General features: G+C 42.5%; 2 protein-coding genes across 6 annotated transcripts; one reads left to right on the forward strand and one right to left on the reverse strand.

Moving 5' to 3' along the window:
* Positions 1 to 1,658: 1,658 nt before the first annotated feature.
* Mi-2 (chromodomain-helicase-DNA-binding protein Mi-2 homolog) lies at positions 1,659 to 12,241 on the forward strand. Of its 4 annotated transcripts, none has more exons than XM_076797090.1 (19): positions 1,659 to 1,976; positions 3,930 to 4,021; positions 4,089 to 4,211; positions 4,304 to 4,597; positions 4,682 to 4,975; positions 5,192 to 5,446; positions 5,542 to 5,704; positions 5,847 to 6,596; positions 6,695 to 6,864; positions 6,963 to 7,188; positions 7,505 to 9,049; positions 9,150 to 9,418; positions 9,514 to 9,605; positions 9,663 to 9,867; positions 9,934 to 10,203; positions 10,330 to 10,853; positions 10,936 to 11,221; positions 11,330 to 11,639; positions 11,793 to 12,241. In XM_076797090.1, exons 1-19 carry the CDS (start codon positions 1,940 to 1,942, stop codon positions 11,795 to 11,797), a joined length of 5,910 nt encoding a protein of 1,969 aa, XP_076653205.1. In that variant the 5' UTR covers positions 1,659 to 1,939; the 3' UTR covers positions 11,798 to 12,241. The 4 variants fall into 4 exon arrangements, with proteins under 4 accessions (XP_076653205.1, XP_076653206.1, XP_076653208.1 ...); XM_076797091.1 differs by having other exon boundaries at positions 5,542 to 5,695; XM_076797093.1 differs by having other exon boundaries at positions 1,660 to 1,976; positions 9,681 to 9,867.
* Positions 12,242 to 13,411: 1,170 nt separating this feature from the next.
* Positions 13,412 to 14,342, reverse strand: Pfdn1 (prefoldin subunit 1). Of its 2 annotated transcripts, none has more exons than XM_076797189.1 (2): positions 14,204 to 14,342; positions 13,412 to 13,958 (listed from the first exon to the last, which is right to left on the reverse strand). In XM_076797189.1, the coding sequence occupies exon 2, from the start codon at positions 13,944 to 13,946 to the stop codon at positions 13,566 to 13,568; it is 381 nt and encodes a 126-aa protein (XP_076653304.1). In that variant the 5' UTR covers positions 13,947 to 13,958; positions 14,204 to 14,342; the 3' UTR covers positions 13,412 to 13,565. The 2 variants fall into 2 exon arrangements, with proteins under 2 accessions (XP_076653304.1, XP_076653303.1); XM_076797188.1 differs by having other exon boundaries at positions 14,146 to 14,250.
* Positions 14,343 to 14,641: the final 299 nt, after the last annotated feature.

Here is a 14,641-nt window from a genome sequence, read left to right on the forward strand (position 1 = left end):
TCTCTATACAAGACATGTAATACATTCTCGATAATTCGTAATTTCTGGTAATTATAAATAAAGAAATAAAACTATGATATCGTGAGGTTCTTTGAGAGATTTCCATGCTTTTCCAGGGTTCAGGGTTCCATGATTCTAGGGTTCCAGGCATCTCGCACCTGGCACCTGGCACAAAGTAAAATTCAACAAAGCGAGACAATTGGCAGTCGGCGACTAGGGCGATAGTCAGAACAATTGAAAGGTTTTCGCGGTACGATTTTTGGTAGGTAGAAACCAGGACCTTCTAGAAGCTGTATTTGCGTGCTGTAAGAAAGACCAACTTTATGCGGCGCGTACAAATTCTGCTAGAAACGGTAGAAAGTATATATATCTATGTATACATATAGCTATCAATTACATTTCAACGATTTAAACGTTATCAGCCGTATCCTATATTGAGATGTACGTACGAAAACGCATATCACCAGGTGTTTTAATATATCATAAACAACGTGCGGTAATAATTCATGTATTTAATCATGATAATTCCAGCTTTCTTTTGATCATCGAACTTGTATTGCGTTATCAATACTGGTGTATCGACAACTCGAGAATGTCGAACACGCAAAATCAATAATACATATGCATATTACGGCAATTTCTTAAATGAAGAATAAGCGGTGCATTCCGAAAAAAGTGATGCGCATCGATTACGTTCGGTTATCTTGTCGTTATCGAAAAGGCTGACACACGAGCTTGAAATGTGCGTGCGTATAGATTATATTATAGATGGTCAGCTATTAATTGCATCGCAAATTCGTACACGCACACCGCGGCAAGCTGCAACTCTCGCGATTTACATCGAGCTAAAATGGAGGAATTCTCCGAATAATAAATCGTCAGCGTCATGATTGAAATGACATTATTTTTACAGCGAGACGATCTGCGTTCGATAATGTTTCTACCTATATGTATAAACAGATTCAGCAACTTTTATTTCTCCAATAACGTAACGATAAAATCGATAATTATTTAAAATAAATTACGAAAAATTAATTCCATATACCAGGGATTCTCAACCTTTCTGCGCGATCAGTTCTTTCCAAAAATTACGATACGATACGAACGGTTCGTCGAGTTTCCTGAAAATCGTACATTTTCGAACTATTGGTCAAACAATACTTGAAGGAGGATCGCGTTTAGAACAACAAAAAGAAACTGGAAAGGGGGAGACGCGTGAATAAAATCAAGAAAGATAGTACAATATAGAGTTAATGTAACGAGCGACTCCATAGCTCAGAAGTCCATTGAGATTGATGAAAGAAAGGAAAGAGAGGAAAGATAAAACAGAGAGAAAGAGAAAGAGAAAAGCAGAGAGAGAGAGAGAGAAGGCGAATCATTTTGAAAAAACTAAAAAGCATTTTCTGAAGATGCAGTAGAGCAGAGAGCGAGCCGAGGGCTAAGGAAGGGTAGGCGGCTTCAGAAAAAGAAATAAATGCAACACGGTGGAGCCATTCGCGTACATTCAACGATTCAGTTACAGAACATGTTGTAACGGAGAGAGAAGGAGCATGAGCACGGGACAGAACGAAACAAGGGGTAGAGAGGAGAAGAGGAGAAGAGAAGAAACGAACTCGAACTCTCTCGCACGAGCAGAGAGGGGAATTGAAATCGGAAAATAGTGGGGGAAAGAACGAGGAGAACCGACGAATAGCGCGAGAGAAGAAACGTTACGGCAGTAGGTGCACATCGGTGCACGTACGCGATAGACGAAGCGCGACCGCACGCCGAAAATCGAAAGAAACGGCGAGAAAGAAAGCGTCGAGTGATCATCGCCGACGAAATCGAGCCTCGTTTAATGTCGTTTTCGTTTACAAGGTGTATTTCTTTCACGTGAGAATCGTTACTCTCGACCGGCCTTTCCGAAGCGGCAATTTTCATCAATCCGTGGCTTTAGAGCATGGCGTCCGACGAGGAGGTGGACGAGAGCTACGCGGGTAAGTGCACGGCCACGCTCGCTCATGAATACTACCGGAAAGTTATGTGTCTTCGTAGCACGCAGGACGCGCGCTTTTCGTACGATGGCTGCCATGTCAATCGGTTCCCATGTTACTTTTCCTTACGTTTGTCGTCTCTATGGCATTTATCACCAGTTCCTCATTCTATTTTACCCTTTCGTTATTTCCTATTTCTCGATCATACTTTCCGTGTCCAGTCGCATCAATTATTCCAAGTATTGCTCGACCTCCCTTCGACGAATATCAATCTACTATTCAACGAAAATCAAACTAATCCTCGAATTGTCAAATAATTATCGGTCTCTGATCATCGGGTAAACGCGACGCGTTCCCACCTCGTGTATGTATATGTAGAAACACAGAGTGGAATCATCAGCAGTTATAGGTTATTGTTTACATCCAACAGTTGCACGGAAATATTGGAAATCGCATGGTTTACCGTATCCCGGCAGTCTCGAGTCGTTGTCAGCGTTAGAACGTATTTCTATATAGGTAGATGTTGTTCGCCCAAATAACGTTCCTATTGTTTGCTAAGAATTTTCGTGAAACTATCTCGAATGCTTCGCATCGTTTTCAAAGTGCATCGTGTACGACTCACGTTGGAACGAATAATTTTACGTTAGGCCAATGAATCGCACAAGTAGCTTTGATTTTTTGACTAGAAGCAAATCTCTCATCTTCTCGGTGTGTACGTATGGTGAAAAATTGGGAGGCACGCGCCCTTTGAACGCGCGGCGCGTGTCTAGTACGATCACAATCTACTTTGGTTGTTTTGCTCGCAAATAATTATTATCGATGCTCGCAAAAATTCTGTTCGATATTGAAACGTTTCGATCTTTTAACCGAATCAAATTTGAAAGTTATCTTGCACCTATTGCTTTAATTTTTCAATCATTCGATATGCCTTTACGTATAGACGAACCGTCGTGCACGCATACATACACACACGCGCGCGCGCGCGACCACCCGTACATTTGGTCTGCTTTTATATACAGGCTCACTTTTATATACATGTACATCGCACGAGCGAGCGTGTAGAGAGAGAGAGAGAGAGAGAGGGAAAAAAAGAAAGAAAGAAAGAGATTCCGTGTTCTGAAACTTTTTAATAATTTCGAAAATGTTGTGTGATCGAAAAGAATCGCTTTGCTCTCTCACGATTCATTCTTGTAACGAAAAAGTAATATTTATTAATTTTGAGTTCCGCTATAGTGTTGAACATGAATTATAGACAGCCAATGTGGTGTGAGCCCTTTTGAAGAAAATGGCGGACGCACATTCGCACAAAGCATTCACCGATCTAGCGAATTAGTTCGAAATAATTTATATCTTCGAATTCATTCAATTCCCCTACCGATATTTCCTCCTAATGATGTTCGATCATGCATACTTTATTGTCTTTATCGAAAACTCTTGCGATTATTCCGTTTTTACCAGGTTGATCGATCTTTATGAATAAAAAAGAATTCGTTTTTTGCAAACCTTGCTATTGATTTAGCGATTATTAATATGACGTTGTTCGGCGCACAACACTTTGACGACACAAAAGTTTCGATGATTACTGGCTCATTTTCTTTGCCATTACTAGCATTTTTACTTTATTTTCATTTATATTTATTAAGCAAATATTGCTTTCAGAATAGAATTCAAGGTCAAATTATTATGAATTTGATATTTACTACAATTTTTTGCCAAATTGTTAGTGCCAAAATTTAAGTAATGCATTTTAATGAAAATGTATACAAAATTTTTATGTACATATATATTGTAATATTATTGGATAACATATTATTAGATAACAATGTATGAACAACAGTATTAACAGCTCTGTAACGAATGCATAGTAGTAAACTAAAAATATCAAATTTTGCAAGGCCCTCAAGCATTACGTGGTACCCAGTATTCGATATTTATTCTTGTATATATTACTTTCAGGTGAAGATGATTTAGATGAAACTGGGGGTCAAGTTTCGAATGTTGGCCAGCCAGTGGATGGATCGTCCGATGCGGAAGAATCTCAGAGATTAGTCAGTGAAAGTTTAATACTCGATTTTAGTAGACTAAGCGATTGTGTAACAATAATTTTGAATATAGGAAGAAGACGACGATTATGAGCCCGAAGAGAGAAAGAAGAAGAAAGGAAAGAAACGAAAAGCACGTAGCGAAGACAAGAAAGGAAAGAAAAAGAAGAAGAAGAAAAAATCTGATTCCGGAGATGTAACTATTTTACTTAGAAGTTTGTTGGCATTGTAGGAATCATGTTGGTAACGTACACTGGTGATTTGTGGGTTTTCTTATTGAAATTACAGGAAAGCGACTTTGGAGGAGGCGGTGAGACAGGTGATGTGGGTGGAGATGACAGTGACTATGCAGGGAATAGAAAAAGCAGAAAATCTTCGTCGAGAAAATCATCTAGTCACACCACACCAGCTCCTCCGAGTCAGGAGCCTACCACGGGCATGCCAACTATCGAAGAAGTTTGTAACACTTTTGGATTGACAGATGTACAGATCGAATACACAGACGCAGAGTTCCAGAATTTAACAACGTATAAATTATTCCAACAACACGTCAGACCTCTTCTAGCTAAGGAAAATCCAAAAGTAAATATCGTCTCGTCAAGATCAGACGTAAGATTACATACTCTTAGAATTATTTAATCGCCGCTCTGTTGCTCTACGATATAGGTACCAATGTCGAAGCTTATGATGTTGGTAGCCGCGAAATGGCGAGATTTTTCCGAATTGAATCCTCACACTCAACCCGATGCGGACGTTTCGTCCGCTAATGTGGACGAAGATAATAGAAATTCGAGGTCGAATCGCGGCGGCACGGTACAAGAAGGTGAAGACGAAGAGGATGACGACGAAGACAGCGATAGAAAACGAAAATCGAGAGGATCGAGGGCTAAGAAGGGAAAGAAAGCTTCTAAAGTACCCACGTTGAAAATCAAACTTGGAAAGCGTAAACGAGGAAGCTCGGTAAAGAAAATTTCCCACTCTTCTTAACATTGTACTAAAAAAAGGAGAAATCTTTGAAATAATAACGCCAAAGCAAAGTGATTAGGTCGCGTTGCTCGGGATAAAAAGTTTGTCGATTCGAAATATTGAATGTTGACAATTGAATTTGTTATTGCTATGTTTCGTAAAGTTAATATGTTAATCGGGGAATCGCTTATTTGTTACGTCGTCGTTTAGGACGAGGAAGCAGAAGGCAGCGCAGCCGGTACCGACAGAGATTCCGATATGGAGTTCGAGCAAATGTTGGCCGATGCCGAAGAGCCATCTGGAGTGGACGGGGTGAGTAAAGGGGCTGCCGAAGAGAGCGGTGTCGAACCCCCGGCAGAGCCACCCGTCCGCAGGAAGGCAAAAACTAAAATTGGAAACAAGACAAAGAAAAAGAAAAAAACGAAAACCACCTCCAAGTTTCCGGATGGGGAAGAGGGCCTCCAGGTACGGTCGCAAACGGTTTTTATTAGGCGCTCGCACTATTGCATTCTATTTCCTTTCATTTTCCCGTAACGGTAATGATTTTTTTTTCTATACAGACGGATCATCAGGACTATTGCGAAGTATGTCAACAAGGCGGCGAAATTATATTGTGCGACACATGTCCCAGAGCGTACCATCTAGTGTGTTTGGAGCCCGAGTTGGAGGAAACACCCGAAGGAAAATGGAGTTGTCCTCATTGCGAAGGAGAAGGTATTGCAGGTACCTCCCTGAGAGCCCTACTCCTAGCATCCTTTCCCACGTGATGGTCTAGCGTCTAACCGTCTAGCGTTTAACGTTTAACGTCTAACGTTTAACGTGAATCGATCGGTGGACCGAGGTTTTATGCGTAAATCTGTTTTAGGCGCAGCAGAGGATGACGACGAACACATGGAGTTCTGTAGAATATGTAAAGACGGCGGTGAATTGCTGTGCTGCGATAGTTGCACCAGCGCGTATCACACGCACTGTTTAAATCCACCGCTCTCCGAAATTCCTGACGGTGACTGGAAATGTCCGAGATGTTCTTGTCCACCTCTATGCGGCAAAGTCGCCAAGATTTTGACGTGGAGGTGGAAAGAATGCTCGGAAACGCCGTCGGAGGAGCCTTCGACGAGTAAGGCTGCTCCGAAACAACGGAAAATACGGGAATTCTTCGTGAAATGGGCTGACATGTCGTACTGGCACTGTGACTGGATCACAGAGTTACAGCTAGACGTTTTCCATCCGCTCATGTTTCGAAATTACTCACGAAAGTACGATATGGACGAACCACCGAAGCTGGAAGAGCCGTTGGACGAGAGCGATTCTCGTGTGAAACGATTGAAGGAACAGGACGGTGCTACGAACAGAGACGAGTATAATTTAGAAGAACGGTTCTATCGTTACGGGGTCCGGCCAGAGTGGCTCGTGGTGCATCGAGTAATTAATCATCGGCTATCGAGAGACGGCCGCGCGACCTATCTAGTTAAGTGGAGAGAGCTGGGATACGATCAAGCCACCTGGGAAGACGAACACGAGGACATTCCGGGCTTGAAACAGGCGATCGAGTATTACTTGGATCTTAGGGCAGCGAATTGTTGCGACGGCAGTTCCTCCCGCAAAGGCAAAAAGGGTGAGAACAGTCGTTTGATCTATCTTTCTTTCTTTTTTCTTCATTGGGATCGGCTTCGGTTGTCGAACTAATCGTGTACGTTGTTTTACGTTTGCCAGGCAAAGGTAAAAAGTCGAAGACTCGTGAACTTATCGACGACGAGGAAAGAACACCTAAAAGATATACTCCGCCGCCCGAGAAGCCTACTACCGATCTCAAAAAGAAGTACGAGCGGCAGCCAGAATATTTGGATCAGACGGGAATGCAGTTGCATCCTTATCAATTGGAGGTAAGTATGGTCGTCCGAGTAATCGATGCAGTATTCGAAACCGTTTCGATATCGTTCCTCGACGATTTCGTAATCTTGTTATTTACTCTGTACCGTAGGGTTTGAATTGGTTGAGATATTCGTGGGGTCAAGGAATAGACACTATTTTGGCGGACGAGATGGGTCTTGGTAAAACCATTCAAACCATAACTTTTCTGTACTCGCTGTACAAGGAAGGCCATTGCAAAGGACCGTTCTTGGTTTCCGTTCCTCTGTCAACCATCATCAATTGGGAGCGTGAATTTGAAACCTGGGCGCCTGACTTCTACTGCGTTACATACGTCGGTTGGTAACCGTAGATGTCGTATACGCATCATTTCTATAAATTAACACTAGAACGACCGAGCAATAAATGCGACTGACGTATATTGCTTTGTAACAGTGACAAGACTGTGCCCATTCAGACTTCATACAACTTTTATTGTAATATGTGCTTCAATGAAGAGGTTCATTAAAACATTTCCGATGAAAACATTTTTACAATTTCAGTAATTGTAAAAGAAAAAATTAGGAAGCAGTCATTTTGACTGCTCCGGTCGTTCTAGTGTTAAACACGCTATAAATAATCGATAATTAACGATTGTGGATTTTGTGGTTGCAGGTGACAAGGACAGTCGTATAGTGATCCGCGAGAATGAATTGTCCTTCGAAGAGGGCGCTGTACGCGGTGGTAGAGCGTCGAAAATCCGCTCGTCTCAGATAAAGTTCAACGTGTTGCTTACCAGTTACGAACTAATTTCTATCGACTCGGCGTGTTTGGGATCCATAGATTGGGCCGTGTTGGTGGTAGACGAGGCGCACAGGTTGAAATCTAATCAGTCCAAGTTCTTCAGGCTTTTGGCGTCGTACAATATCGCGTACAAGTTGCTGTTGACCGGTACTCCGTTGCAGAACAACCTCGAAGAGTTGTTCCATCTGCTGAACTTTTTGTGCCGCGACAAATTCAACGACCTGGCCGCGTTTCAGAACGAATTCGCGGACATTTCGAAGGAGGAGCAGGTGAAAAAGTTGCACGAATTGCTCGGCCCTCACATGTTGAGGCGATTGAAGGCCGACGTGCTAAAGAACATGCCGAGCAAGTCGGAGTTTATCGTCCGCGTGGAGCTGTCGCCGATGCAGAAGAAGTATTACAAGTACATTCTGACGAAAAACTTCGAGGCATTGAACCCGAAGGGAGGCGGTCAACAAGTGTCGTTGTTGAACATCATGATGGACTTGAAGAAATGCTGCAACCATCCTTACTTGTTCCCATCGGCGTCTCAAGAGGCGCCGACCGCGCCGAACGGTAGCTACGAAACGTCCGCGTTGATCAAAGCGGCCGGCAAGCTGGTGCTGCTCAGCAAAATGTTGAAGAAACTGAGGGACGACGGCCACAGAGTACTGATATTCTCGCAGATGACGAAAATGTTGGACATCCTCGAGGACTATCTCGAAGGAGAAGGTTACAAGTACGAGAGAATCGACGGTAACATTACGGGCGCCCAGCGACAAGAGGCTATAGACAGATTCAATGCTCCCGGCGCCCAACAGTTCGTTTTCTTGCTCTCTACTCGCGCGGGTGGTCTGGGTATCAACTTGGCCACGGCCGACACTGTGATCATATACGATTCCGATTGGAATCCGCACAACGATATCCAGGCGTTCAGCAGAGCCCACAGGATCGGCCAAGCGAACAAGGTGATGATCTACCGATTCGTCACTCGTAATTCCGTGGAGGAGCGGGTCACTCAAGTAGCCAAACGGAAAATGATGCTGACGCATTTGGTCGTTAGACCCGGAATGGGCGGGAAGGGCGCCAATTTCAGCAAACAAGAACTGGATGACATCTTGCGATTCGGCACGGAGGAACTGTTCAAGGAGGAGGAGGGTAAAGAAGACGAGGCCATTCACTATGATGACAAGGCTGTCGCTGAACTGTTGGACAGAAGCAAGGAGGGTATCGAGCAGAAGGAGAACTGGGCAAACGAATACTTGAGCTCTTTCAAAGTCGCATCGTACGTGACCAAGGAAGGTGAGACGGAAGAGGAGGCGGACACGGAGATTATTAAGCAGGAAGCCGAGAACACGGATCCTGCTTATTGGATCAAGCTTCTGAGGCACCATTACGAACAACAGCAAGAAGACATTGCGAGAACCCTCGGAAAAGGTGAGCGTAAAAAATGGACGATAATGTTCGCCAGCAGGTGTATCGTTTGTCATTTATCGTTTATCGTTCTAAACGGTTTTCGGGTTTTAATTCGTTTCAGGCAAACGAGTACGCAAACAGGTCAACTACAACGATGGAGTCGTAACCGGGGAACAAGGGACAAGGGACGATCAACCCTGGCAAGAGAATCTGTCCGACTATAACAGCGACTTCAGCGCGCCGAGCGACGACGACAAAGAAGACGACGACTTCGATGAGAAGGGCGACGGAGATCTATTGTCTCGCAGGAGCAGACGAAGATTGGAGAGGAGGGACGAGAAGGATCGACCTCTGCCACCATTGCTCGCTAGAGTCAACGGAAATATCGAAGTACGTCGATTTATTCGAACTGACTGACTGACTCTATTCTCTAATCGAACCGATTACGCTAAAATACGAACGCTAACGCTACCCGTTTCCTTTAGGTGTTGGGCTTCAACGCCAGACAGAGGAAAGCATTCCTAAACGCGATCATGCGTTACGGCATGCCGCCACAGGATGCGTTTAACTCTCAGTGGTTAGTCACTCGCACAGAATACAATTCTCAGTCAGTTAATTTAAAGTACTGTTAAAGTATATTGTCGCATTTTAGGCTGGTGAGAGACTTGCGAGGTAAATCGGAGAAAAACTTCAAAGCTTATGTGTCGCTGTTCATGCGACATCTCTGCGAGCCTGGCGCCGACAACGCCGAGGCGTTCGCGGACGGCGTACCGAGAGAAGGTCTCAGCAGACAACACGTCTTGACGAGAATCGGCGTAATGTCATTGATCAGAAAGAAGGTAAGAGTCTTTAATAGCATACATCGTGCCGAGGTTCTTTCGTTTTATGAAACCGTCGATTCGTAGGTTCAAGAGTTTGAGCACATCAACGGTTACTACTCGATGCCCGAGATGATTCGGAAGCCGGTCGAACCGGTGAAAATGGAACCCGGTGGTGATGCAGCAACCGGGACCAGTAGCACCAGTGCCACACCAGCCACATCGAATGCCCCTAGTCCAAGCCCTGCTGCAACTCCCACCCCCATGTCCGCACCCGGAACCACCGCGGATGTTGCCAAAACAAATTCTGATGCGGTTGAACCGAAGGAGATTAAGGAAGAGCAGAAGGATAAGGAGGTTCGTCGTACAGCGTCGTGTTGTGTCGCGTTGTTGAGAATAGTTATCAATTTGATTCTATAATATTGTAATATACGATAATTCCGACAAGAATCTTGCAATAATAGAGAGGATATTATGTTTTAGAGTCCAGAAGCGAAAGATCTGAAGGACGAGTCCAAAGATTCCAAGGAAGACGAAGAGAGTAACACCGAAAAGGACAAGGAAGACGTAAAGAAGGAGGAAAAGGACACGGAGACGGAAACCTTGGACAAAGAGAAAGATAAAACGGAGACCAAGGACGAGAAATCCACAATGAAAGAAGAGAAATCCGAGGGTAACGAGGGTAACAAACCCAAACAAGACTCCGAGGAGGATGTGGTAATCGTAAAAGACGACGAAGAAGAGACCGAAAAGCGCGATGACAAGGACAATAAGGAAAAAGACATAAAGGATTGTGATACGGAGGTGTTGAAGCCCAAACGAAAGTTTATGTTTAACATCGCCGACGGTGGGTTCACGGAATTGCACACGTTATGGTTAAACGAAGAGAAGGCTGCGGTGCCTGGTCGCGAGTACGAGATATGGCATCGGAGACATGACTATTGGCTCCTGGCCGGTATAGTTACCCACGGCTACGGTCGTTGGCAGGACATCCAGAATGATATCAGGTATTACGAGGTTCTACGATGAAAGTGTACGTGTCTACGTGTTAGCTTGACATATCTCTTGTTTAACACCTTCCTTTCGCAGGTTCGCCATAATTAACGAACCCTTCAAGATGGACGTAGGCAAGGGAAACTTCTTAGAAATAAAAAATAAGTTCTTGGCTCGACGGTTTAAGTTGCTGGAGCAAGCGTTGGTGATAGAGGAACAGTTAAGAAGAGCCGCGTACCTGAACCTAACGCAGGATCCTAATCACCCTGCGATGAGTCTAAACGCGAGATTCGCTGAAGTCGAGTGCCTTGCCGAATCCCATCAACATCTTAGCAAAGAGAGTCTTGCCGGCAATAAGCCAGCAAACGCTGTGTTGCATAAGGTGAGTTGAATCCATAGTTACATACAAAAGATATGAGATAGATTGTTGACCGCAATCGGTCAATCGGTTATTGTCGAATTAATCGTATGACTGCGCCGTTTCGTGCAGGTACTGAACCAATTGGAGGAACTGTTGTCCGATATGAAGTCGGACGTGAGTCGCCTACCGGCGACTCTGGCTCGCATTCCACCTGTTGCACAGAGACTTCAAATGTCCGAAAGATCGATATTGAGCCGTTTGGCCGCGACTGCACCCGGTGGTAGTAGTTCCCAGTCTGGACAAGCAGCTCTATTAGCACAGCAATATCCTGCAGGTTTCTCTAGCGGTCAGTTGCCAGCCACTTTCGCGGGGCCAGCCAATTTCGGCAATTTCCGACCACAATACTCAGTACCGGGTCAACCACCGCAAGGATTCACAGGTTCGTTCAAAATGAGACACGAGAAACCTAATATTTGTTACCTGTTACCTGTTACCTGTTACCTGTTACCTGTTACCTGTCGCGTTGTTATTTGTTGGAAACGTGTTTTAGCAAGAGGCGATTACTTATCGGCACAATCAATTTTTGTTTCAGCTTGAAGAGTGAACGGTTGACGAACAGTGGCTCAATCCGAATAACACGAGGTAGCACGGAACGGGACGCTGCTTACCTTTACACGAAATCGTCGTGTACACTGTATTATTTTTCGTAAATTACGATTTCTAGCTGAATTTTCATTGGAGATGCTACGATTGCAAAGGAAACGTAATAGGCGACACGTATTACACAAGACACGGGTGGACGCGTAATATCTTAACATCTAAATTACATTGATTCTTGTATTTATTACAAGCGTTTAGCACCGAGGGTTTCATGTCTTTTTCCTTTTGTTGTATTTATACGTACGGTCTCTGCAGAAAGACGCGTAAATTATTTTCTTCGGATCAATCAAGAGCATAATTTATATTTCTTCACGGACCGGTGTATCGTCAACCTTAACGATAACGATACCGTTTTACTTATGTAAGAGGAAAAAAAAACAACTTATTTAAGAGACGAATAGTTTTCACGATTCGCGGAAGTCTTAAGTGTGCTGCGGTTTATAATAAGATGCGCTAATTTAAACGGTCGTTTGCATAATTTATTCGCAGCGTTCTGTTTGTTTCATCGACGATTTAATTTTGGGATCACATGCTCGTACAAAATGGCGAGAACCAATGACAGAGTACAATGGCAATCATTTTAGTTAAGACTGACGTTGCAAATTGTATCCGAAAGAAACAAGAAAAAAACTCATTTCGTATGCCGCATACCGACTGCTATAATGCATGGGTTTATAAAATATGAACGAGAACTCGGTCAAGCTCATTACCCCCCCCCCCCCCCCCCCCCATTTCTTTTAATTCTCTAATATTCTAGCGAATCGCGAACCATGAAGGTGTCAGAGACCCAAAAAGAATCCGTTTGATACTTAAATGTAACAATGCACATGGTGTATGAATCAATATATTATACATATAGAGACTATAAACATACTATACATTTGACATCGCAGGAAAGGATTCTTTTCCTCGGAATGCACGAGAGTAGACACACAGCGAAGTAAATAGGTTTTACATAATCTTTGTACATACTGTCGTTACATTCTATTTGCACCGTATGTCGATACACGCATACGTTCACACATAAATACATACACACACACAGAGTATCATATAGTAATCGATAAGTAAAAAGCGAAAGCGCGTGTCATGCCCCATGCATTATGTTAGTATTACGAACGATTAAATGTAATTAACGACGCGAAACTACGTAAACTGGTCTTTGAGCAAGCATATTAATTGTTCGATCTTTTCTACCCCGGGGTGCGGAAAATATTAGAGCATTTTTTAATTTCTTTTTTGTGTTAATCAATTCTGCCAAATTACTGCGTTGGCATATAATACGTTTTTAAGGGTAACTTTAGGTCTCATCTAGTTAAGAAATTCAAACGAGAGCGTGAACAAGAATGAGAGCGAAAGAGAAGAGTGACTGATTAAGTATAAAGTAAATCAAACTACGGAAAATGTTGTATGTATTAATTCTGCTGGAATAAATGAATAACAATTAGAAACGAACCGCTTGCAGTTTTGTCATTTAAAACCGTCTATGTCTATACGGTTTATATGTCATTTGTACGACCAAATAAAATCCCATACATATTGTCAAATGTCTATGTTTAAATGCAGAGTCATTTTATTAATTTATTATATTACAAATAATGTAAAACCAACTTGTTGCGATTACAATTAACGAATCTATGAAAGGATGCAGATCTATTGTAAAGTACTTTCAAAATAAATAACGACAGTACAAAGAAACCGACCATTAACCAGACGTATCTTTATTCTGCTTTTGATGGATCATTTCTCTAATGTTGTTCTCACATTCTTTAAAGTTCTTCTGCAAGTATATTTTGTTGTTCACTAGGGTCTCCATCTTCTCATCTGCTGTCTTCGTTTGCTTATCCAAACCAGCTTTAATATTCTCAACATCATCTAGGAGAAACATTCTACCTACGGATTCGTATGTCTTGGTATTCTCTGGATATGAGGTTATCTCTTTGAGCGTAAGGTCAGCGAACAGTTTCGATCGTTTTAATTTTTCTATCTGCATATCCGCTAATTTTAACTTTTGAGTGGTATCGATCATTTTTTCTTGAAGCTGAGAGAACGCCTTCCTTAATCCCTCATCCGGTTCCCTTGCCATTTTCTTTCAATCCTACAATACCGAGATATAGGTTAGCATACAGAAATACAGAGATCATTGATAATATCTATAATAATATTATTCAGTGTAATAAACAAATGTATGTGTACGTCAAATTAGCTTCGACTGATTCTATTCGATGTAATGCAATGTGAGAAGCAAATTTAAAAGATTACAAACAAATAAAAATACCTTCTACCTTACGATATATGTAGCGTGTCGACGACAGAAGACAGAACTTGGTATGAGTTACTTACTTGGTAGATGTACGATGTATTTATATGTATCCCTAAGGAAATATATAAGTATCTATCTGTTTACTACAACCTATCCTTGTATGGAATTGCGATCGGTTTTAACGCAAGCAGCAAATATACTATCTTGCAATAGCAATTTCGTACAATTTTATTTATACCCGTAGTTTCGACGACACGCCTGTCAACGATAAATCTATAACAATTTCAAATATATCTGTCGAATTTCATTAGTGTAAGAATAAGTATACCTCTAGCCTGATTATGTTTTTCTAATATCGCGTTTCACAGTTTTTTTTTTATACTTGTCGTTATACTAGGAAAATACAAAGCAAAAATATCTTTTAGAAAATATAGGTGGCAATTTTTAACAGGAAACCGAGCTCTTTTATTGTCATATTCTCCTAATCCAATATTCCAATTTTGGCGCTAAATTGTCCA

This window comes from Halictus rubicundus, chromosome 11, assembly GCF_050948215.1.
Source record: "Halictus rubicundus isolate RS-2024b chromosome 11, iyHalRubi1_principal, whole genome shotgun sequence".
Lineage (NCBI taxonomy): Eukaryota > Metazoa > Arthropoda > Insecta > Hymenoptera > Halictidae > Halictus > Halictus rubicundus.

Excerpts from the sequence above, each read along its gene's own strand:
- Pfdn1 (XM_076797189.1), bottom strand. The coding sequence starts at position 13,946 with ATGGCAAGGGAACCGGATGAGGGATTAAGGAAGGCGTTCTCTCAGCTT.
- Mi-2 (XM_076797090.1), top strand. The coding sequence starts at position 1,940 with ATGGCGTCCGACGAGGAGGTGGACGAGAGCTACGCGG. Across the intron at positions 5,447-5,541 it reads ATGGGGAAGAGGGCCTCCAG|ACGGATCATCAGGACTATTG; the intron begins GTACGGTCGCAA and ends TTTTCTATACAG. Across the intron at positions 9,606-9,662 it reads GATGCGTTTAACTCTCAGTG|TATATTGTCGCATTTTAGGC; the intron begins GTTAGTCACTCG and ends GTACTGTTAAAG.